General features: G+C 39.1%; 4 protein-coding genes across 11 annotated transcripts in view; all 4 read right to left on the bottom strand.

The window, feature by feature from the left end:
- Window positions 1-2489: 2489 nt before the first annotated feature.
- On the bottom strand, window positions 2490-6716 carry LOC111449393 (receptor-like serine/threonine-protein kinase At4g25390). The gene is made up of 2 exons (XM_023089262.1): window positions 4522-6716; window positions 2490-2658 (listed from the first exon to the last, which is right to left on the bottom strand). The coding sequence occupies exons 1-2, from the start codon at window positions 6576-6578 to the stop codon at window positions 2655-2657; spliced, it is 2061 nt and encodes a 686-aa protein (XP_022945030.1). The 5' UTR covers window positions 6579-6716; the 3' UTR covers window positions 2490-2654.
- Window positions 6717-8152: 1436 nt separating this feature from the next.
- Window positions 8153-15792, bottom strand: LOC111449394 (probable protein phosphatase 2C 75). 8 transcript variants are annotated; one of them, XR_002711605.1, is made up of 5 exons: window positions 15195-15778; window positions 14660-15022; window positions 13811-13916; window positions 9637-10084; window positions 8153-8981 (listed from the first exon to the last, which is right to left on the bottom strand). XR_002711605.1 is itself a non-coding variant. In XM_023089265.1 (4 exons), the coding sequence occupies exons 1-4, from the start codon at window positions 15630-15632 to the stop codon at window positions 9747-9749; spliced, it is 1245 nt and encodes a 414-aa protein (XP_022945033.1). In that variant the 5' UTR covers window positions 15633-15792; the 3' UTR covers window positions 9343-9746. The 8 variants fall into 8 exon arrangements, 2 of the variants coding, with proteins under 2 accessions (XP_022945033.1, XP_022945032.1); XR_002711606.1 differs by lacking the exon at window positions 8153-8981 and adding an exon at window positions 9008-9081; XR_002711607.1 differs by lacking the exon at window positions 8153-8981 and adding an exon at window positions 13631-13716 and having other exon boundaries at window positions 10048-10084; window positions 15195-15779.
- Window positions 15793-17950: 2158 nt separating this feature from the next.
- Window positions 17951-20473, bottom strand: LOC111449392 (subtilisin-like protease SBT1.3). Its single transcript, XM_023089261.1, has one exon. The coding sequence runs from the start codon at window positions 20427-20429 to the stop codon at window positions 18102-18104; it is 2328 nt and encodes a 775-aa protein (XP_022945029.1). The 5' UTR covers window positions 20430-20473; the 3' UTR covers window positions 17951-18101.
- A 718-nt stretch (window positions 20474-21191) lies between these two features.
- Window positions 21192-22420, bottom strand: part of LOC111449914 (3-ketoacyl-CoA synthase 7-like) — a 4099-nt gene continuing 2870 nt past the window's right edge. The window contains exon 2 of the mRNA XM_023090001.1: window positions 21192-22417. Within this exon, the coding sequence (XP_022945769.1) occupies window positions 21320-22417 (1098 nt within the window). The 3' untranslated portion in view covers window positions 21192-21319. The remainder of the gene's footprint in view (window positions 22418-22420) is intronic.

Here is a 22420-nt window from a genome sequence, read left to right as displayed (position 1 = left end):
CAAGCATTACAAAAAGACGTGTTTTATGTTTGTAGGCGGGTTTGCTTATTCATAGTCACAAAAGTAGAAGATATCATTAGAATATGATATTGTCTACTTCAAATATATGTCTCCGTGGTTTTACCTTTGGGTTTTGAGAAACCGTAGAGAGGTAGAAATGTTAAGTCCAATTTATTTATAGTTGTGCTTTTTTTTAGGTCAATGATGTATAAAATGAACGACATAACTTAAAGGAGTTCTAGTTAAACGCCTCTTGTCTAAGTAATGGAATGCATTGTCTCGGGTTAGCTATATTTGTAATGACTCATGTCTAGGATTTGGAATATGAATTGACATTTGATAGCCCGACAATCCCCTACCACATGTTTGTGTTTTTTCCACAAGACAACCCTTTTAACATGTTTTTTTTCTTCACTCACATGCTATAAGAGGTCACTAAACATAGAATTGTTTTAAATCAAGCACACATGTACACCCGAATAAAGGAGGATACACGAATGAACTGATACCACATTCGAATGACAAAAAATGCATCTTCCTTTTCAGTGGCTCAATTATAAGAGCTTAATAATTAAGCATGTTTTACTTAGAATAAAATGTTGGGAAAACTGTTAAAAATTTTCTTGGAATGCACGTGAGTAAAGACAATACTAAAACGACTCGTGTTAGTTTGTAGGGTCAGTCTTCACTCTTAAGAAGCAAGGAGTAGGTAGCGTAACCGTGCATCCTTACAATATTTAATTCAGAATAGATATTAAATTAGGGATCAATATTGTCTAACATCGATATAGGGTGGCTTAAGATTCCACCAAATATAAAAAAGGAACAAAATCTAAAAAAATAAGGAGAAAAGTAAAGAAGCAAATCCGAAGCACATGATGTAAATGATTTGGTGTTTATGCTTGAGAATCAGGCCATGATCATCCAATCTCTTATTATATATGAATTCAACTATATGAATTCATATGGGGTTTGGGTACCAACAATATCTTCAACCACTTTTATCAAACCCTATATCTACATTATTATAATTTCCCATTATTATTATTATTCTTATTATCATTCAAGTTTGAGTCATATGGAACAATAATATACTAACTAAAGTCTTCATAGTCCTTGTGGTCCTGTGCCTCTTGGGTAAATTATTGATTAAGGATGTATTTTTTATATGATGAAAAGGATATTAAATCATATTATGTATCATATACTTGAATTTCTCATTTATGCCATTACTCTATTCTAAATCTCCCTAAAACATGTAAAAACAAAACAAAAATACATACTTTTAAGCTAATTAAACAATAAAGTAAAAGAAAATAAACTTAATTGCTTAATTATTTAATTAAGTATAGGCATGCCTGGAAAGAGAATAAGAACAATCACTGGAATTTTATCTCTTTAATGTCTTGTACGGCCTTCGGTTGATATAATATATATATATATGTGCATGAATTATTTAATTAGTTAATTAAAGTTTATAAAGTCAATAGCCTTAGCTTTGAAGCAATTCCTCGTATAACAAGTCTCTTTTGATCAGCATGGGTACACTTTGTCCAGGGATGCTATACTGATGTGTTATGTACGTAAAGTATCGATCATAAAACTCGCTTCTTATACTAATTTAACTGTACTTCAATCAGCAACGTATATGTTATGAGCCAACAAAATTGTAGGTTAGTAGAGATGTTTATTAGGGATCGGGACTAAGGAACTTGCCATGAACAAAGGGCAAAATCCTAGTTTAAACGGGGAGCAAAGAGGAAGATAGAGAGATTTCTCTCTTATTGGTTAAATAGAGTCGGTAACAATTCAAGTCTACCACTAGCACATATTATTCTCTTCGTACTTTCTCTTTCGAGTTTCCCTTTTTAAAGTTTTTAAAACCCGTCTACTAGAGATAAATTTTCACACCCTTATAAAAAAAATGTTTTGTTCTCCTCTCCAACCAAGGTGAGATCTCACAGTCCACCTCCTTCAAGGCCCAACGATCCCACCTCCTTCGAGGCCCAGGCCCAGCAATCCCACCTCTTTCAAGGCCATTCTTGATGGCACTTGTTTCCCTCTTCGATGTTCCCCTCTCCAATCGACCTGTGATCTCACAGAGTCTCCCCCTCTTCCCTCAATTCTCCACCTCTTTCCACCCCACTTCCAATTATATTATAATTTTATTTATCAAATATTATTAGATTTGTTAAGATATTTTATTATATGGAATAATGAAAATTATCCATTTAATAGATTCTTTGAAATGAATGTTTTTTTTTAAAAAAAAAAAAATTCTATGCAGAAACTTGATCTCTACAAAAATGAATGGAGAATTTTGCCGTGATGAGTATTTTAGTATTAAAATAGGTAGCGGGAAAGGGGACGGGCCAGTTAGCTTGACTTGGGCCCAAGGCAGTCCAGCCCAACTTCGAGGTCTTTGGATTTGAGGTTGAAACCACTCGACTTAATTTCATAGCAGAAGAATTTAAATGAATAGAACAATGAACACAATCCAGCCATGATTTTCATACAACAGAAGAGACAATGAAAGAATAGATGAGCAATGAGCAGAGAGTGAAATCTGTATGTCTGTTTCATGCTCTACGCACCCGATGGTGAGGCGTAAGATTCGTCGAAAGCTGAACGTCGTGTCTCAGTCACACCCAACTTTACCTGGAAACTTGGTCAGTACAAAAATATGAATGAAAGTACAGATTTTCACAAGTTAACCCAGATCCAATAGCCATAGTTGTGCCCACTTTACTGCGGAGCATTTATTCATCCCAATGCTTCTTAGACTTTGGAAAGTAGAGAGGGTTCGGTTAGTAATGATAGTGAATGATTGCAGAACTAATCAAGGAAAAAAAAGTAGGAAGCTTGCATTTGAAGTATCACCAAGTGCACAAGGACAATGTAATAATACATTGAAGGAAGCAGCAAGGAGGCTATAAAGAGTTGTTTTACGATGCAACGGTCCCAAGCTCACCGCTAGCATATAATATTTGCTTTGACCCGTTACGTATCGTTGTCAGTCTTAAGGTTTTAAAACGCATATGTTACGAAGAGGTTTCTACACCTTTATAAGAAATGTTTTATTCTTCTCTCCGATCGATTTGGGATCTCACAATCTATCCTCCTTGAAAGCTCAGCATCCTTGTCGGCACAGCACCTGGTGTCTAGTTCTGGTATCATTTGTAACAGCCAAAGCCCACCGCTAATAGATATTTACCTCTTTGGCCTTCCTCTTTCGGGATTCCCCTCAAGATTTTAAAACGCATCTACTGAGAAAAGATTTCCACACCCTAATCTCACATTGGTTGGAGAGAGGAACAAAGCATTCTTAATAAGGATGTGGAAATCTCTTCCTAGTAAAACGCGTTTTAAAACCATGAAGAGAATACCGAAAGGTAAAACTTAAAGAGGACAATATCTGTTATCGGTGAGCTTGGACTGTTACGTTTAATTTCATCCAACAACCTGCAGCAGCTGCTTTGGATTGCTCTTAATTGAGGCGTTGGAATCACCTCTATTTCAGTTGGTTTAGTTGGAGTTCTTTAGTGCCTAGGAAGATTCGGAAGAAATCCTAGGGCGGGTTTGGCCCCGTGTTAGAGTTCCTATATAATAAGGATAGAGAAGGTCGTCTTTCCTACCGTTCCAATATAAACAAACAAGAAGTTCTTTTCGGGTGTCGAGGGATCATGAAAAGAGATTGTGAGTAAGAAACATTTCAACATCTCCACGTGAGCTTTTGTGGACAATTGTTCTTGTAACTTCCCTTTATTCTTTGTTGTCAACAATTGAAGCTCCTTCTGTAGGCTTTGAAGCCTCTTTTTGGATGGCCTAAGTCTGTGTGTTTTGTATGGCCCAGGTGGTTTTGTAATTTAACCTTCAATCTCTCTTAACAACAGCAGTTTTCTCATCAAAAAGGAAAAAGATAATACAGAGAAAAAAGGCCTTCAATTCTAGCTCTATTGCCAATACTGTTGCTTTTCTGTACCATCATCTCCTTTTAACCAAAGTGAAAGGCATGCCTACTTGTAAAATTCTTTGGTCAACTTCCAAAAGCAAATGAATTCATGATATTTTCAAGCCCACTAAGGTTCTAATTCCTTTTTCTTCTTTTTCTTTTGTTCTTTTGGGCTTACTCGGAGAATAACAATGCTACAAGGAAGGGAAAATCACTGAGAAACCATAGCATACCTACTTCCATAAAGCAATTACAAGCTTTCATGCACTTTATCAAACTCAGTGTTAGAACATCAAGAAAACAGAAAGGGACAATGTCTTCTATTTCTATCCATCTTGACTTGTTTATATACAAATATCTTATGAGTTCTGGACCTATAAAGGGCATCGTCACATCACTAACAAGACGAAAAAACCGTAGGAAACAAGCTAATGTGAAAAATTATGAACTTTTTTTTTACTGTTTGATTGCATTTTAACACGAATCACCTACGAAGATGATGAATAAATTAGCTAAAATAATGTATTAGCATATACAAGAAAAGGGTTTGTTTGATCTGATTAACTCACCGAGCCTTCCTATGCAACTTCACTGGGAAGCGAGATGGAGGTGAAGGAGACAGTTCTGTTGGTAGTTGAGGTGGCTCCAATGCGCCTGTTAGTATGCCCACAACCTCTTTCATGGAGGGCCTGCGGGCAGGCAGTTTCTGCAAACAAAGCAGGGCAACCTTGATGCAAAGAAGGGCTTGTTCTTTATCCAAGGACTGAATCGACTGATCGACCAAGTCAATGAGTTTTCCAGCTCGAGCGAGATGACGAGCCCACGATAAGAGATTGGCACGCTGGAATTCTGAGAGTGGTGAATTTGTCACCTGAAGGGGTCTTCTTCCAGCTATAAGAACTAATAATAGAACTCCATAGCTATAAACATCAGATTTCTCGGAGAGATCTCCGCCACCGCCGTATTCAGGGGCAATGTAACACATTGTTCCTCTCATACTTGGAGTACTACTAATGCCACCACTTTTGGGAATGTCCCCTCCAGTTGAATCGTGGCTGTTCCCACGAGCTCGCCAGAGTTCCCCGCTAAGTCCATCTAACCACCAATCGATGCTGCCTCGGCTTCCATGGCTTCTGCTTCTGGTTCTTCTCTTTTTCTCTCTGTACATTTCATCATCCCCTGGCCACATGTAACCCTCTTTCTCATCACAACTACCTGCGCCCTTTTGAGGCTTCTTTTTCTTCCTTTTCTTTGCAAGTTCTTCACAATACTCCTCCTTCCACCACTCCCTCACTGGCCTTCTCTTCTCTTTTTTCAGATTCTTGGTATTCTTCTCATCATCCATAGACATCCACCATTCTAATCGCTTCTTGTTCTTCTTTTTCTCTGATTTCTTTACAGTTCTGCCACTCGACGAGGCTGCAATCCATTCGCTCTTCGGCCTCTCAGGCTTGATCTCTGATCCAATCCACTCCATAACATATTCCTTGACATTCCCACTGGTACCAACTCCATTTTCCTGCTTCCACCACCAATCTTTACCTGATATACTATTCTTAAACCCAAAACTACTTTTCTTCTCCACACTGCTCGGCTCTTTCCCATTCTCAACACTAGCTCTGTCAAAAGCCACTTCCGATGGGGATGCCATCGCTGCAGCCGCCAAAGCAGTCTCAGGTGAAGTTGTGGCAAGCTCCACCGTCTCTGGTGAAGTCTCTGAAACGGGAATTCTCAAAAAGCTCTCAGGTGACTGATCAACCCCCACGTTGAATTCATCAAATCCAGTAGTAACACTCTCAGCTTCCTCGGCCACAGATCCACAATCTTCAACTATACAACCACGATTGCTCTCATGTTCCCCCTTTTTTTCCTTCTTCTCCTCCTCCACACCACCATTCACCTTCACCTCAACTTCAAATTGACTGTTCTCCAATTTCAACCTAGCAAGCCCAAAATCCCCAATTTTAGCCGAGAAACAATGATCCAAAAGCACATTGCTAGGCTTGATATCACCGTGAATAACTGGTGGATCTAACCCATGAAGATGATCTAATCCCTTGGCGATATCAACCGCAACTGAAAATCGTTTCTTCCACTCCATAAGCTCCGGGCACTTCCTATGCAACAAAGCATCCTGCAAATTCCCATTATGCAAAAGCTCATAAACTAACAACATCCTCCGCCGCTTCTGATCAGAGCAAAACCCAAGAACGCTAACGACAAAAGACGAGTCAATCTTGGAGGCAAAGAACAGCTCGTTCTGAAATTCCCTTTCGCCTTGCAGAGACCCAGAATCCATAAGTTTGACCGCAATTTCCTTATGGGTTTGCGGAAGAATGCCACGATAAACAGACCCAAAGCCGCCTTGGCCGAGACGGCGAGAAAGGGAGAAAGATTCGGTGGCACGACGGAGAAGGGAGTAGGAGAATCGATGGGGCGGTTTGGAATCAGCAGGGGCAGTGCGTTTCCGGGTAATTTTACGGAAGAGAACAATGAAAAAGAGGAATAGAGAGAAAGCGGCAGTGGAAGCGGCAACGATTGGGGGAAGAAGATGACTGGACAGAGGATGGTGATGGGTGTGTAGTGAAGAAGGAGAAGGAGACGGAGAAATGGAGCGAGATGGCATCGTGAGAGAACAAATTCTAGTGAATCCTTAGTGGGTTATTTGTGTTCGGGCGAGATTAACAGTACCGAGCTCTTTCCACGGCGAAACTGACACAGAATTTTCGAAGAGAAGAAGAAGAAGAAGATGGAAGAAGAAGAAAATGGGAGCGTTGTGCTCTTTTATTTTCTCTTTTAATTGATCATTTATTTTGGACATTAATAATTATTATTATTTGCGGGAAGTTGTTAGATTTCCCCTTTTACATAATTACATAAAAACGTCAATATACCTTCAGAAAGATCCACTTCTTCCTTCTTTTCTTTTTCATTTTTTCGTTTTTTCCTACAATAATTTTAGAAATTAGAGGGATAATCGAGCTAGTTTTTTTTTTTTTTTTTCCTTCCCCTCTGAGAAAGACCAGATTAGAAGTTATTGGTATTTGTTAGAGATGTCTACCGGTTAGGGACAAGAAATGTAATCTTCATTCTCCATCCCTAAAAATATTTCCCTACTCTCCCATTTGAAACGGAGGCCATAAAGAATATGGGTCGAAACCAAATTTCATGTACGGGTATAAATTCTAAACATGAAGCGTTGCACGAAAGTAGGTACAAGTGAACAATCCAAATCAAGTCCGACTATGTGTCCTTTGGATTCTTTACCTAGAAGTGGATTCTGATCGTTCACACAAGGAATTAGCCCTTTGTTCTGACCCGCTAAGCTACCTAAACCACTTTCCTAAATTCTATTTTCTACCAAGAAAATGTCTCAACTTCCCACTTGACTAGTAAGAAAAAAGTTCTTTACTCGAAGAAATACTTATGCGTGAGATTCTAATGCGTTCCACTTCGACAGGGACGGGTCTACTTCTATAATAGAAAGTATCTATTTTGGTGGGATCTTCTCTTATGCTTCTAGAGGCTTAAATCATTTTTGATATCATTATGGTTCTTTCCGCATAGTTTCGATCCATAAGTCTGATTAGTGGAATTTTCCAATGAAAAACACTAAAACAATGATAAGTGAACATATAATTTAGAAAAACCAACCAATGAATGATAAGTGAACATATAATTTAGAAAAACCAACCAATGAATGATAAGTGAACATATAATTTAGAAAAACCAACCAATGAGAGGAAAAGTAAGTGAAAGCAAACTTAAGGAAAAGTCATACACACAAGTTGAATATAAAAAGTGAATTAGGTAGTTTTCTTTTAATTCAAAGGGTTTGTCTAAAGAATTATTAGTTTCAAATGGTGACCTCGCTTCCCCCCATTGGGAGGCCATTATTAAATGCTTCATTTTTCCTTCGCTGCCTTTCATTTCTTCATCCTTACCTCTCTATTATTACTTTTCTTTTCCAATATTTTCAATACAAAAGCCCCCCACTTGTCAAGTTTATGATATCATTTCGATAATTAAAAAAAAAAAAAAAATACTAGTCTTTACTTCCTCTCTCGAGTATATTAGTCCCATGGCTCTAACCATAAGCTATGGCAGCTCCAGCTCTGAACTACTGAGGCGAGGCAGCTCCTCACAATGGAGAGGGACAATTGAAGGGGAAAATATAAGGATGGGTATGTTGGTAATTTAGAAAGATATTCGACCTAGTCATTCGGTTGAAAATGAAATGAAACATAAAAAAATAATAATAATTTTGACCAATTGTAGGTGTCACATGCAACGACCTTTGAACGGTCACGTGCACACGTGCGTATCTCTCTCCTCTTGAGAGAGGAAGAAAGTATGTATTTGGTGGTATAAGACAAATTAGAGGCTTTAGATCAAAAAAAGCATTCATTGGATAATAAAAACAAAACCCAAATGAATTGACAACTCTTCCATTTCTCTCTCTCTATCTTTCAATGTTTCTAAATCTCACCTAATCCAGGCCAAACTCCCAAGACAATCCTTCGTTGAGTTCTCTTTTGTGATACCCATTTGTTTATTGTTTAGGGCCAGAAACAAGAATATTCTGTCACATTCCCATTGCTCAGCTAGAGGAGAGAGATAAGAGGTGACATATTATAAAGCATTCATAGATTCAGGTCAATGGTGTGAAAATGCCTGCAGCTTTTCATCAATAAAAATTGGATTTGAAATTGCTTGGGAAGTCTAAAAGTTTACATGTGCTTTTGTGATGAGACTCCAATAGTGTACTGCAAAATTCATGCTGCATGTGCTTAACCAAGCCCTTCCCCACATACTTGAGCTATTCCAAATTCTACCAAACAAGAACCAGCTGGACTTTGCCATCTCTCTCTATCTCTCTCTACCCCCTACTATCTTAGATCATTGATTAATGAGAGAGTAAGAATCATACCTGAATAGCGCCGACAAGTGTTGCACAGCTTGACAATGGCCATATGTTGAATAGATGCAAGCTTTGTGACCACAATGAGGTTGAAATGGCATTCTGCTTCTGCATTTAATATGAATATGAAAGACAGCCAGGCCATGAAAATATAGCTCGACCCTTCAGAGTTACTCAACCATGAAAGCAGAAACTACAATCCAAATTACTGCACACATAAACAAAGAAACAAACATCTTTCATGTTCTTTTACGGCTATGTTCCTCTTTTGGAATCTCAATAATCAATCTGAAATAATGACAGCAGAAGCATGTTCAAATGGAGTAATGTTGTACAGCTTGATACTGATAAAAGATATGATCAGATATTAACATGTGACTTCAACTAACCGCAGCATATTCCAGTGATTTAAAGCTGGAATCCTCTGTTTCAACTGAGAAAGTAAAAGTAGGGAGCCAAACTGGCCACAGCAAGCAAATCTTGTAATGATATATCAACCAAATTTTGGGAAGCAAAAGAGAAATGCTTCATTTTTAGGATGTAAGAGCATATGCCTGTAATTGTCTAATCCCATCATAAAGCACATCATTAACATCACGTGGCAGGAAAAATGTTGGATTGTATCGATTCTTCCAATCATCAGTTCTTTTTTGCTTCATGATGGCATAAAAAAGCAAAACATCGATTGACCCATGACCCAGAACACAGCTTTCAACTAATAAATTCAATCGCAAACCTACAAATTAGAGAAATAAGTTTTCACCTAAGAGGAGCAATCTTCAATGGATCATGCTCCTCACTTCGTTTCCAGTCTAGAGCAAGGCTGTACAACTCCATATACTTGGTTGACCTTAACTACATCATTTTTTCAGCTTAGCTCCTCTTTAGATCGATAACTATGACACTGATATTGTCGGTGCTTTTCCGCCCCAAAGCAAGACGAGTAAGCAGTGCTGCAGCAACTGAACTACGAGAGGTATATGAAGTTCCAGCCCCTTCTTCAATTTGAGGCAAGGCGTTGAGATCTATTGTAGTGCTAGAAGCAGCGACCGTTTCCTGGAGACATTCACGAGCTACCTCACAAGCCAACTCACTTGAAAGAACATCCCACAAACCATCACTTGCAAGTATTAAACATTCATCATCGGGTTCTCTTTTGGTGAAGGTAATCTCTGGCTCTGATATTACAACTGACTTGAGATATTTGTCGCCTGTTCAAAGCATCATACAAGTGGAAAAATCAACAGAGATCAATCTTCCAAAAGAAAAAAAAAAAATAGACAAATGGAATTCCGCAAGAACTTGTTTTATTATAATCGAAAGATCATACAGAGTTCGCTGCTTGCCTGACAGTATAACATTAGGGGCAAATGTAGAAGTGAAGCTCAATCTAAGCGACTAGAATTATCACTTGTCGCAAAAAAGGTTATTTATGTTGCAGAAATCTAAATAACAAAGAATGAACTTAACACACAAAAACGGAAGTCTGATAACACAGGAAGAAAGGGAAAAGGAAAGAACTATGTCCATCCTGACAGTACATGAACAGGAAAGAAGAAAGAGAATTATGCTCGTTGAATCTCCAACATAATCAATTGATCAGAGTTACTGAACCCATACATTCATACAGAACTTCATTACTTCTCCCAGATTCAACCCAATTCAACCCAATTCAACCCATGAACAATAAATACAATGTCACCCTTAATAGCCGCATTTCCCCTACCTGCCTTAAGCCATAGAATGATCACCAGTCTCTTTTGTTAATCCTATTCCTAGAATCAAACGGTAACTCGAGTAATCTGACACAGAAAGTATATAAAACTACACAAATTAGGCATCTCTCCAAAGAAGTTGTTATAGGCGACTAGACCAGGGAAATTGCAGAACAGAACCTAGACCAGGGAAATTGCAGAATAGAAATCAAGCACTAAAGGAACGAGGATTTCATTAGAGTTCCCGGAGCACAGTCAACACAAATGTGAAGTACAACTTCCCAAATAAGTTTCCAAAGATTCCATGGGTTTCTTAACCCATAAATACAACCTCGAGATATGAAGCTCTGAATTCACTTTCAGAATAGCATTACCCCGCCAGTCACTCTCTTTATCAGATTATCTGCCGATGCTCACCTTCAACCATTCAAATGAACAGACCAACAGTCGATTGGTTAAAAATAAATACCAAAAAATGGTGAACAATATCATGTTTTGTAATTAGAAATAAGAACTAGTTCCTCAGTAAAATAGCTCAAGCTTACAAATTCGAAAATGGCTCAAGCCAGTTACGGTATTTCTCAACATGGCATTAAATCTAGAAAACCTCCCCCATTGATATTCACAGGACCGGATCTAGGCAAGTCTCAGCAAAAGATATGAGGTCAATTTCTCGACCTGGACTTCCAGGTATCATGAGTGAGAGCATCCAAGATTTTGAAACAAGACTCGTTAATGGAAAAATAAATCCACCGGTTAAACGCTAGCTGAACAGCTAATAACTCAAGGTATTAGAAACTTGATACAGTTTATATCCATGGTAGTATCGTTTCATATGGTATGAAAGATATTTAGAACACTCATCATTAGGTCCTTCATCCGTTTTTCAAATGCAAAAGCTTAAACTTTTAGAATAAAATCTCATTTTGGTTAAAATTACAAGATGGTCATTCTTAGCATGGTGAAAAGGCAAGAACGAATCATGATTAGTCAATCTCATGGTACGACCCACTTTGCACTAAGCTTATATTCTTCGCTTCAACACTCGTGATCTTCCAACAACAAAAATTGAATCTAATCATAAGCTGGCAAGGCATCAGTCTAACATTTCCTTCTAAGTTATAAGACGAAACTTATAACTTCACATATGTTTCAACAAATGATACATATAGACATATGGAGATAAGATTCAAGACACAAATGTCCCACAGCTAGAATAGGTTTTGCATTTGGAAACTTGGCACCTCTCAAGTCCATGTTGCTACTTGTTAATGTTGTTCATCAGTCAAAATTACTCTGACCTGATTTCCCAAAATATCTTAGAAAAAGCAACAAACAAAATCACAGTAAAGAAGCACAGTTAGTTCCAAGTTTTTAAAAAATGCAAATATACGAAGCCACAAAATTTTATGTCAACCAATCCCCAAGTAAACCAAACAAAAATGATGGTATAGACCAGTATTCAACAGCCAACTGAACGGGAAAAAAACAGTTTTGCATGCCAACGTGGTAAGCACCAGTTGACCAGTTCCAAAACTTTTTTTTTTTTTCTTTACAATGCACAATCATGTTCAAAACAGATTAGATATTGTCAAGTAAAGTGAGTGACGATCCAACAGAGGTACTTGCCAACAAGACATGATTCTGCAGATTTCTGCCACTATCAAATTGATTTCCATGAACTCCATCACAAGAGGAAGATATACCTCTGACTCGTACATCTAATAAGGTCATTCTAGTTGCAACTTGCAAGAAGTAGAATCCATATTGAAGATTGAAATGCTTTGAACTCTTGAAATGGTCCATCATACAAAAAAGAAAATTTGTCTAAATCACGGGACATACGTTGAGATTATCACAAAGAAAAATCATAAACATTCTTGACCCTTACACTTATTTGCTGAGTCTTCCCTACTCTCAGCATGTCAAAGCCGCATTACATTGCAATGTTAGCATACAACCCCAAAGTAATGTAGTTATAACAAAGGAAATCTGCGAGGGTTTAAAGCCTCAATTATGCACATAACTAATATCACCCTGTTCAATTTTTTTTTTCCAACGAACTGCCATGATCTGTACAGTATTTAAAACTTTCCTTGAAGAAAATAACTTGTCCCATTGAATCAACTTACTTCAGGAAAATTATGACTTTAAGGGCAACAAAGATTTCCAATCTGATTAGTTTTTTTCAAAATCTGTTTTGCTCTAGACCCTCTGAGTCATCAAAGAGGGTGTTCTATGAAGTTACTAGGAAATTTTGCCAATCTTTATCCACACTACCATTCAATCATGCCAGCAATCTGTTGATGAAGAAATGCAACATAAAGCATTTTCATTCAAAAATCACATGCTTCACATTTCTGCCAAGCAATGTTGTAAGGGAACCCATTTCAGAAGAATCACGAGGCTACAGCAAGCCCAATGCTCCAAGATGAAATGGGGAGTGATAAGTGTACTCCAGATTCAAGGAAGTAACAATCTTACTCAAAATGTTACAAACTTTTTCGTCCCTAAACTCGAGGACTCATTTACACAACCTTATAGCACGAATCTTGTTCAAGTAAGGTTGTCCAGAATATTATAAGTGAATGCAAGCACAGTGAACCGTACAGCATAAACCTCTTTTGTCAAATCATATGTATATTCCAAATGAGCATCCATTTCCAATTTGTAATTGTCCATGGACTCAACCTAATAAAACGAAATAGTGTTTGATCCAAGCACTACATAACCTCAGTGAATCAACAGTCCCTTTATCTATTAATTCTTGTCACTAAAAAATATATCAGAATCTAAATCCTTCCATTCATTTAAGGCTTTATACATTCTCTTCTAGAGAGTATTCATATATATATATATTGCACTAGCGACAGAGTACGACAATCAAATTTTTAGGAAATCCTTGAAACTTATAATCTAATCAATGTTCGAACTTAGAAAAGAATGCAGGATTTGACAAAGAAGATTGCATAGAAATGTACCAAAACTAAACACGACCACAATCAGTTTGTGAATAGCAAGAAAAGTGTACCTCATAATTACCTAGACGGTGTCACAGTGAGCAGTTTATTTAATTCCTTGAAAACAAAATCAGACTTCTGTAGATGACCATATGCATTAATCATACACTGGAAGCATTATAATTTACGTCGGAATGTCTAGGCAAACTCCACAAAAGCAGATAATATCATATTCAACATCCATAATAGCAGAAACTATTACCAATTGCACGGGACATTGCAAGGATGCCTTTAACCCGAGCTCCATTTATGAAAATCACCTGTCCTCCTGCAGCTTCGATCCTTGCTAGTTCATCAATTCTATCAGGCTGAGAATTAGATAAGCAAAATAGTGAGGAAAAAAAATACTATATGTTCATCATGAGACACCTACTGGCTGGAAAATGTATCATGCAATAATACACAGTGAAATTAAGTAGACCAACAATATTAGAACACTGAATCAATAATTCGAGAAAGCAGAGAATATCATATATTTTCTGCTCACACAACATTCTATCCATCTAAAATGTACTTCAGACAAAAAAAAAAAAAAAAAGACCAAGCTTCAAGGAAGTACTCAACGTTAAGCAGAAAGGTTATATTAAACGATACCATTACACACTTTTCTTCACAGTGATACAAATGAGCTAACGAATCTAAACCGAGATTGAAGAACTGATCCCCATAGCCAGAGTCGGGCAACAAGTGTTGTATAAATAACTATAGTACATCAGGATCGCCATCAATAACATAACTACGACAAATTAATAGCCCTAGAAGGATGGGACAGCATTTGCGAAGCATTATGCTTGTGTCCCAAAATTAGTAAAAAATTGGAGAAAAGAAGAACAAATGGCTGAATGAATGAGAATGTAAGGGAGACCTAATCAATCTAAAATTTCTTTTACGCTAAAATGGTCCAATCGCATCATACAAGCAACAAGATTAGACAAGCAATCCTTTAATCGTTATCATCTCGTCAAAAATTGACAGCATAATAAGTGTTGAGCAAACAGCTGGCGACGATTACGTCAACAATTTTCGGGAGAGGACTTGAGAGAGAGTAAACCTTGTGATCATTGGAAAGCGGAATGGCCCTTCCTCCTCGACAGAGGACGGCGCGTGAGTCACCGCAGTTGGCAACGATTATATGTTCCGGCGTGAGCACAGCGACAACGGCGGTGGAACCACCGAGAGCCACCTCCATTGGATGGCAAGCACACTGGCCTCCGACGCTCCCACAGGCACAAGTATTGAGTGCCACTTCATCCATTCTCTCAAAGCTCCGCCGCATCACTCTTCTCCAAGTCGCCTCCTCCTCCGCCGCGCTACTTCCTCCACCGATACTCTCAGTTTCCTCGCGCGTATTCACCACGCGCGCCCATTCCTCCTGTACTAACACGTGCATCTTCTCCATACATAGTGTTGCCACCTGTGAAATAAAGCAAATTAGACCATCATAATGACGATAGTAACCCTCAATGCCGCCATTATAGAGGATAATTCAGTTTGATCTCAATGGTAATTTCCACCTCCTTTTTTTTTTTTTTTTTTTTACTNTTTCTATTTACTAATTTTCTGGAAAAATAAAATTTAAACTTTACGTGAGGGCCTCCATGTCCATCATAGACGGCGAAGAAATGCACCGGTAGTCGACTTTCTGGACCAATATGGCACGTGCTCACCGATACTGCATCCTCCATCTCACGTGACCTCCCAGAAACCGACATCATCCCGAACACCGGCTGAGGTACCGACGATGAAGCAACTACAGCGTTCACGTCCTCCCCCGAAGAGGAAGACGTTAAAACCTCCGGAGTGTCGTCGCCGTCCGTCTTCCGAACACGCTTCTTCTCAAAACCGGAACTCTCAGTTTGATTCTCCTTCCGGTGGTGGTGACTGGTCGACGGCGATGGCGAGGGTTTCGCCGACGGTACTGCTGCTAATCGCCTCATTTCTATTCTACGGCGCCGGCGCTCTCGGCATTTGGCCGGCGAATCTATATCATCATCACTTGGCATTCTACAGTAAACCTCCGTCATCGGAATCGTCCGAAACAGGAACTCGCCGTCGATAATCTCCCGATAAGAATAATCATCGTTGGCGAAGTGTAATAATATAAGCAAGTAATGGAATGCGTTACGGAATTTCGCTGAGAAGAAAACGTGTCGCTTCGTTTCTTCCTCCCACCCAGGAACAAAAGAGAGACTCTCGGGCAACTCTAATTCTACGGGCAGCTACAAAACCTGCCCTACCCGACCTCTATTTCATGCTGTTAGGACACGTGTTACCCATGACCATCCTCTCCCCTAATTCCTTTTCTCTTTCCAGTCAATTAATCGTATCGCGAGAATTATCCCTTGTGACACGTGTCAAAAGTGCTTAAAAACTGGAGGCCCAGCTTGCGAGGATGACACACGTGGATCAATCAGAAACTCCCACGCCAGGCCTGCCATAAAACGATAGATATGGGTCCCACATCGACTAGGCTTTACTTTACGGAATCTGATTTTTCTTTTTTCTCAATTTTTATTTATTTTTGCAAACTACTGTATACGTGGCGTGATTTTATCTCACCAGCACACTCATAGTGACGTGTCTGATTCAACGTTGACACGTTGGAAAGCTATCTGACAGGAAGAGACTTAGTCTTGTAACCTCCGTAGATTCCAGTTATTTAAGTAAATCAAACAATAATAATAAATTAAATTCCTGTATTCCACCTACAAAAATAAATTTTTCATCCCAAAAACTTAAAAAAAAAAAAAAAAAAAAAATTAATTTAATTTAATAATTCTTTTTAAAAGGATTGTCTTTGAAAAATAATAATAAAATCTCATCTTAATAATTTTAAATATTAAAAATAGTCTCTACAATTTAAAATTTTAATTATAAGAGTAATTACACGTGGCGGTAAAGGAGAGGGCCAATTAAAGAGGTGGTATAGGTATTTGGGTACGTGGCGGTGACGGCGAAAGTGACGGTTCCAATCCCGAAGAGCCTTTTCTTTTTGTTTGCTTTCAGCCAAGTTTTGCCCACATTTCTTCATAAAAACTATTTTAAAATTAAATAGAAGAGTTTGGTGCTATACCTTAATGAATTGTAACGTTTAATTAAGTATATAGTCTAATTTAATATAATTTAACGTTTATAATACAAATTAATCTTTCTTTAAAAAAAATATCGCATTTTAATTAAATTATGCTCGTGTTTGTAGCATATTTATTTACTGTGCTCATCGCCCGTTTTATCCAATAAAATTATTTAAATTTTCAAACGAATAAAAATAAAATAAAATAAATAAAGTTTCTACAATGAGAGTTAGGTAGTGAAGCGACAGGAGCATGCCCATTCTTTGTGGTTCAAAACTCATTTGAATATTGTGTCCTAAAGAAGGATGGGTATTTTTGTAATTTTACTGACTTTAATTAATTACACCTAAGTTGAAACAATAAAGCTATTCCTTATAAATAGTTATAATATAAGAATAAAGCTGCTTTTTAATTCTATAAATGATGTAAGAATCTTGTCACATCAAAGATTTGTGGTAACATTTTAACATATTGGATTTTATAGTAAAATAATACAAATATATTTGAGAATAACTTTTAAATATTATAAAACATTTATGAATTTATTTTGGGCTTTAAAACATTTATAGATAATCTATATCTATATTATTGACCAATTTTTTTTTATTAAGGGATAATGGTATGATATTGTCTCCAAGATTTTAAAGCGCGTTTGTTAGGGGAGGTTTCCACACCTTTTATAAAAGGTGTTTCGTTCTCCTCTCCAATTAATGTAGGATACTCACAACATTACTAACCCGGTAAATAAGAATATCTAGTAAATGACAATGAATCATGATTTGATATTAACGGTCACCCTGGACTATACAAATTCATCCCCCTTTGGGGTCAGCGTACTAGCTGACACTCTTTCCTTCCTCTAATCAACGTGGGACCGCCCCAAATTCACCCTCTTTGGCCCCAACATCCTTACTAGCATATTGTCTGGTGTCTGGGTCTGATACTGTTTGTAACGGCCCAGATCTGCCGCCAGCAGATGTTGTCCACTTTGGGCTTTCCCTTTCGGACTTCCCCTCAAGGCTTTAAAACGCGTCTACTAGGGGAAGGTTTCCACACCCGTGATTTGTTCTCCTCCTAACCAACGTGCGACATCACATATTAGCGTAGGATACGAATATTTTACAAACTTTGGTTCTCATGCATGTTACAATCATTCATTTATTGTCCATTTTGAAGTAATTAATAACACATGCAGATAGGTTGATATTAAATATCCCACAATCTGATAAATCTTCACATTAAAATGGAAGTTTTTAAGAAAATGCATATGAAATAAATAAACATTGCATTAATTTCTCTTGTAATACTACATGGATATTTAGTAGCAAATTTAATTGCAAAACCCATGAACTGAGACTTGATGATTGAAAACATGAGCTCCAAAAAGGATCAAACAAAGAAACAAGCGAAGAAATGGATTCAAAAAGACGACAACCAAGTGATGATAATGGGGCTTCTCACCCTGTGACTTCCGTCCTTCCAAATTAGCCCTCCAAATTCCGGCATGCTAAGTCTCTTCTTCGTCACGAAAGTGATTCTGTATGAAAGCTTCTGATATCTCCTTGTGAAGTTCAGCCTCTCCGGCTCGATTTTCACGGCGGCGCCGGTGAACGGAGACACTATTGCGTGGTAACTCGAGGATGCAGGGCCGACGTTGGTGACGGTTCTGTGAAGGGTCAGGGAGGTGACGGTGGTTTTCTCTGGGAACACGGCGGAGATGGCTGGATAATTCAAATCTCCAGGGTTGGGGAGAAGGCGATGGCATGATCGATTTGAATGTTTGGAGAAGACTTTGAGCTGTGAAGGAGTTAAATCCTGTGTACAGAGGAATTCGAAGTAATCTTGCGGTTTAATTTCGTAAACCAAACCAGGATCTAGGGCTTTTCTGGGATTTATGTGGCCGGCGCCATGTTCGTACGGACTCGACGGGGATGCGGCGGAGGCGTCTTTCAGAGGCTTGTAGGTGTTGTCGTGGACATATGCGGTGGTCATCAGCGCCGATTTGATCGCTGATGGGCTCCAATCGGGATGTTTCGATTTGATTAAAGCCGCTACTCCACTGACGTGTGGGCACGACATTGAAGTTCCGGAAAGAATGTTGAATTTCACCCTTCTTGTATCTGTTGTCAAGCTCGACGGCCCTGTTTTTCCGGTCCAAGCGGCGAGGATGTTGACGCCGGGAGCTACCAGATCGGGCTTGAGAATCTCCAGAGTGAGGAAATTTGGTCCTCTGGAAGAAAACGCCGCCACTACCGGCGAGGGTTTTACCCCTAATCTTGTACCTAAAAGCCCTAGAGTCGCCGTCGGTTTTCGATTTGTTAATGCATATTGCTTAATTGCCTTGCCTTCTGTTTCTCCGACGGCGACAGCCGGCAATAAATGGCAATCGGCAACAAGTTCTTCCCCATTCGCCGCCGTGTTCGACAGAATCATCCCAATACCACCTGCGTTTTTTACCACCACTCCCTTCTGAACCCGAGGGCTAATTCCTCGATCGCATATCACAATTTTTCCGGCGACGAAATGGGGATCTAAAGTTCCTTCTAAACAGAGCGAACTCGGATCAGGGTTGCTTGAATTACTCCCCATATACACAACTGGGAATTGTTTGTTTTCTTGAATCGTGATTCTTCCTCTGTAAAGTGAAACGCCGGTGATTGTTCTTCCATTGCCGAGCTTGACAATGGCCGGGAAATCTCTGTCCATTGTACTAGCGCCGACGGTGGTTATCCACGGCGATACGTTTGTGAGACTGACAGGATCCGGCCCTCCATTGCCGGCCGAGCAGGACACAAAAACACCCATCTCCATTGCCCCAAATGCTGCAACGGAGAGGCTATCACGGTAGTAAGAAGAAACCCCACCTCCCAAAGAGATGGACAGAACATTTACGCCGTCGGCCACAGCTCTGTCCACAGCCGACAAAATGTCGGAGCTGAAGCAGCCACCAACCCAACAGACTTTGTAGGCGGCAATTCTAGCACCAGGCGCCATTCCTCTAGCTGTTCCATAAGCATACCCCAGAAGATTTGCCCCTGCCACCGGAGATCCGGCGACGGTGGCTGCCGTGTGAGTCCCATGCCCATCTTGATCCCTCGGCGATTTATACTCCAACTGTTGGTTAAATTTCCCCGTTGCAGCTTCATACCCATGGTAAAACACTCTAGCGCCAACGATCTTTCTATTACAATTCTGTTTCGTGAAGCCTCGCCCTGTCTCGCATTCCCCTTTCCAATATGCCGGCACCGGCGACATTCCAGCATCGTTGAAGCTCTCACTCTCCGGCCAAATCCCAGTGTCCAAAACTCCGACAACCACATCATGGTCTGCAATTTGCTGAGACCAGGCGCTGTTACTGTCCGCCGGTTCAAGCCCAAGAAACTTGGGGCTTCTAGTCGTATGAAGCTCATACTTAACCTCAGGAAAAACGGCCAACACCCCATGTTCTTCCTCGAGCCTCTCAGCCTCTTCTTCACTCAATCGAGCTGCAACTCCATGGAAAACATTCTGATAACTGTAAATGATCCTGTCTTCACCTCCCCCATTACCTTGACCTTCTCTCTCAGGATTATCAACCACCACACTGCTTACCACAGTGGAGTACCACTCCAAATGATCGGAAAACGAGTCCGGCATTGCAGACCTGTCCATCTGAACAACATAGGTTTTGAAAAACTGGGCGCTTGAAAAAAACAAACAGTGGAAAAACAGAGGAAAACAGAGCCATTGCAGAGGAGTATGAGCCATGGAAGAAGAAGAAGAAGAAGAAAGAAAGAAAGAATGGGAGAGCGGTGAGGGGGATGATATTGGGGAATGGAGGTAGGTAATAAATGAAAGTGGTGGTTGTTTCATGAATGCCAAAACTGAAGAGGGGTTGGGAGTATTGGTGGTGAGAAGTTAATTTGGCTATGGATAATGGTCCCCTGTTTTTATTACCACATACCTTCCTTCCTACGTCTTATATTATGAATTTATTTTAAATGGTAACTACAAATTTTTTTATTTATTTTTTATTTACGTACATTAACTCCATATTTTATCAAGATATGAAGAGTATTTCTTGAAATAAATTTAAAAATGTTTCGAGTAGAAATGAAATGGGTCAAAGTGAGCGGCACAATTGAAAACACCGACAATAACAAATTTATTATAAGTGTACTATGATATATATTTGAATTGATATCAGAAAATAAGCCTTTAAATCTATGATAGAGCCTTTTAACGAGTGTTTGGTAAAATATTCAAGTCATGTACTACTTTTATATTTAAAGTAAAGGCAAACCCATTACTGAGGGCGGTATCGTAATTAAAGATTGTAAAATTTGCATAGTGTAGTTGTATTTAATTTCGTATATATTATATTAGTGTATGAATTTTTTTTTTTTCAATTACCTAGGTTTATTTTAAATTTTATCCGATCATTTTTTTAAACATGTAAGCTTATGATATTGTTTTATGAAAGTGTTTTAAATAAATAAATTGTGCTTTACATTAGTACAAGGCTTTTCATGCTACATTGGTAGAATTTATGAAGATAAAATAGAAGAAGCTCTAAATTAATGCATAATTGACCGTAATAATAAAGTTTATAGAATTAATAATAACAGTAATAATAAGGTAGGTGGATAATGCGAGATTTAAGTTGATGGGCCTACGATTGGATAGTGATGGATTACTTGGGCCCATGGGTCATTCTTGGACTCTCCGGAAATGGGCCGGATGCATTCCCAAATCAAGCTAACACATTTGGGCCCAGTGCCCATCCCAATTTGCCAAACTTTGTCTCCTTTCTCAACTCTTTCTTTTGCTTCGAAGTACGCAAGTTCATACCACAACGCAGAGGAAGACTGGTTCCCAAATCTATGCGGAGTCATCAATGGCGCTTCCAAGTCTTTATCGTTGAGCTTCAGCACTTTCCCGATCGCCCTTATCACTGTACCCCCTGATACCGGCAAGCAAAAATGATTGATCACTGTCTTGAAATTGGGTATGTAAATTTCTTGGGATTTGTCCAAGAATCGCTTCCGTAGCCTCGAAACCACGTGTTTTAGTTTCTCTGATAATGGAAGGATTGATGAACCAAGAAGGGTTATGTTTATCCGGAGAGTTTCTGGGAAAACCTGTAGCGTGTCTCGCGTCACAGAGACCCCGAGTTTTCCGTCATTATCCTCTTCCCGCATGGCTGAAAGATAACTCTTATCGTCGAAGGATGTCAGGGTTCGAAGTGATTTGAATAGTTTGTATTTTGAATAATCTTTCGCCTCTTTTCTGTTGGTGAGCAGAATAGCTGCACCGCCCATGCGGAAGTAGCAGTTCAGAATTAATCTGGAGGGTTCCTTTCCTGCATACCAACCGTTTGATAGAATTTCAGTACTGAGCACTACGGCATTTGAGTTCTCGTGGACCTGAAGTAGATTTTCAGCTAAATGAATGGCCACAGCACTTGCACTGCACCCCATTCCAGAGAGATTGAAGCTCTTAATATCGCTTCTCATGCAGTATCTGTTGATGATTATGGAGGAGAGGGAAGGAGAAGGACAAAAGCCACTGCAGTTAACGATGAGAATATCAATGTCATGAGGAGAGAGATGGGTTTTGGTTAAAAGATCATCCATGACAGGAAATAGCACCATATGGACTTCATTAATGGATTCCTGTTGATGGGTTTTGGGTGGAATGAAATGCAGAGCAGGAGGGAGACATGTTTCTTCACTCTGTCCAGAAGATTTGAGAGTCTT

Source organism: Cucurbita moschata, unplaced genomic scaffold (genome assembly GCF_002738365.1).
Source record: "Cucurbita moschata cultivar Rifu unplaced genomic scaffold, Cmos_1.0 Cmo_Scf00011, whole genome shotgun sequence".
Classification (NCBI taxonomy): Eukaryota; Viridiplantae; Streptophyta; class Magnoliopsida; order Cucurbitales; family Cucurbitaceae; genus Cucurbita; species Cucurbita moschata.
This window is presented reverse-complemented; position numbering and strand designations above follow the sequence as displayed.

Bases quoted from the DNA above. Each gene is read 5' to 3' on its own strand.
- LOC111449394 (XM_023089265.1), bottom strand. From the start codon at position 15,632: ATGACGGAGGTTTACTGTAGAATGCCAAGTGATGATGATATAGATTCG. The intron at 15,023-15,194 runs GTAAAGTTTAAA...TTTATTTCACAG, and splicing joins ATGGACATGGAGGCCCTCAC to GTGGCAACACTATGTATGGA. The intron at 13,917-14,659 runs GTTTACTCTCTC...TCTAATTCTCAG, and splicing joins CGCTTTCCAATGATCACAAG to CCTGATAGAATTGATGAACT.
- LOC111449392 (XM_023089261.1), bottom strand. From the start codon at position 20,429: ATGGCTCATACTCCTCTGCAATGGCTCTGTTTTCCTCTGTTTTTCCAC.
- LOC111449393 (XM_023089262.1), bottom strand. From the start codon at position 6,578: ATGCCATCTCGCTCCATTTCTCCGTCTCCTTCTCCTTCTTCACTACAC.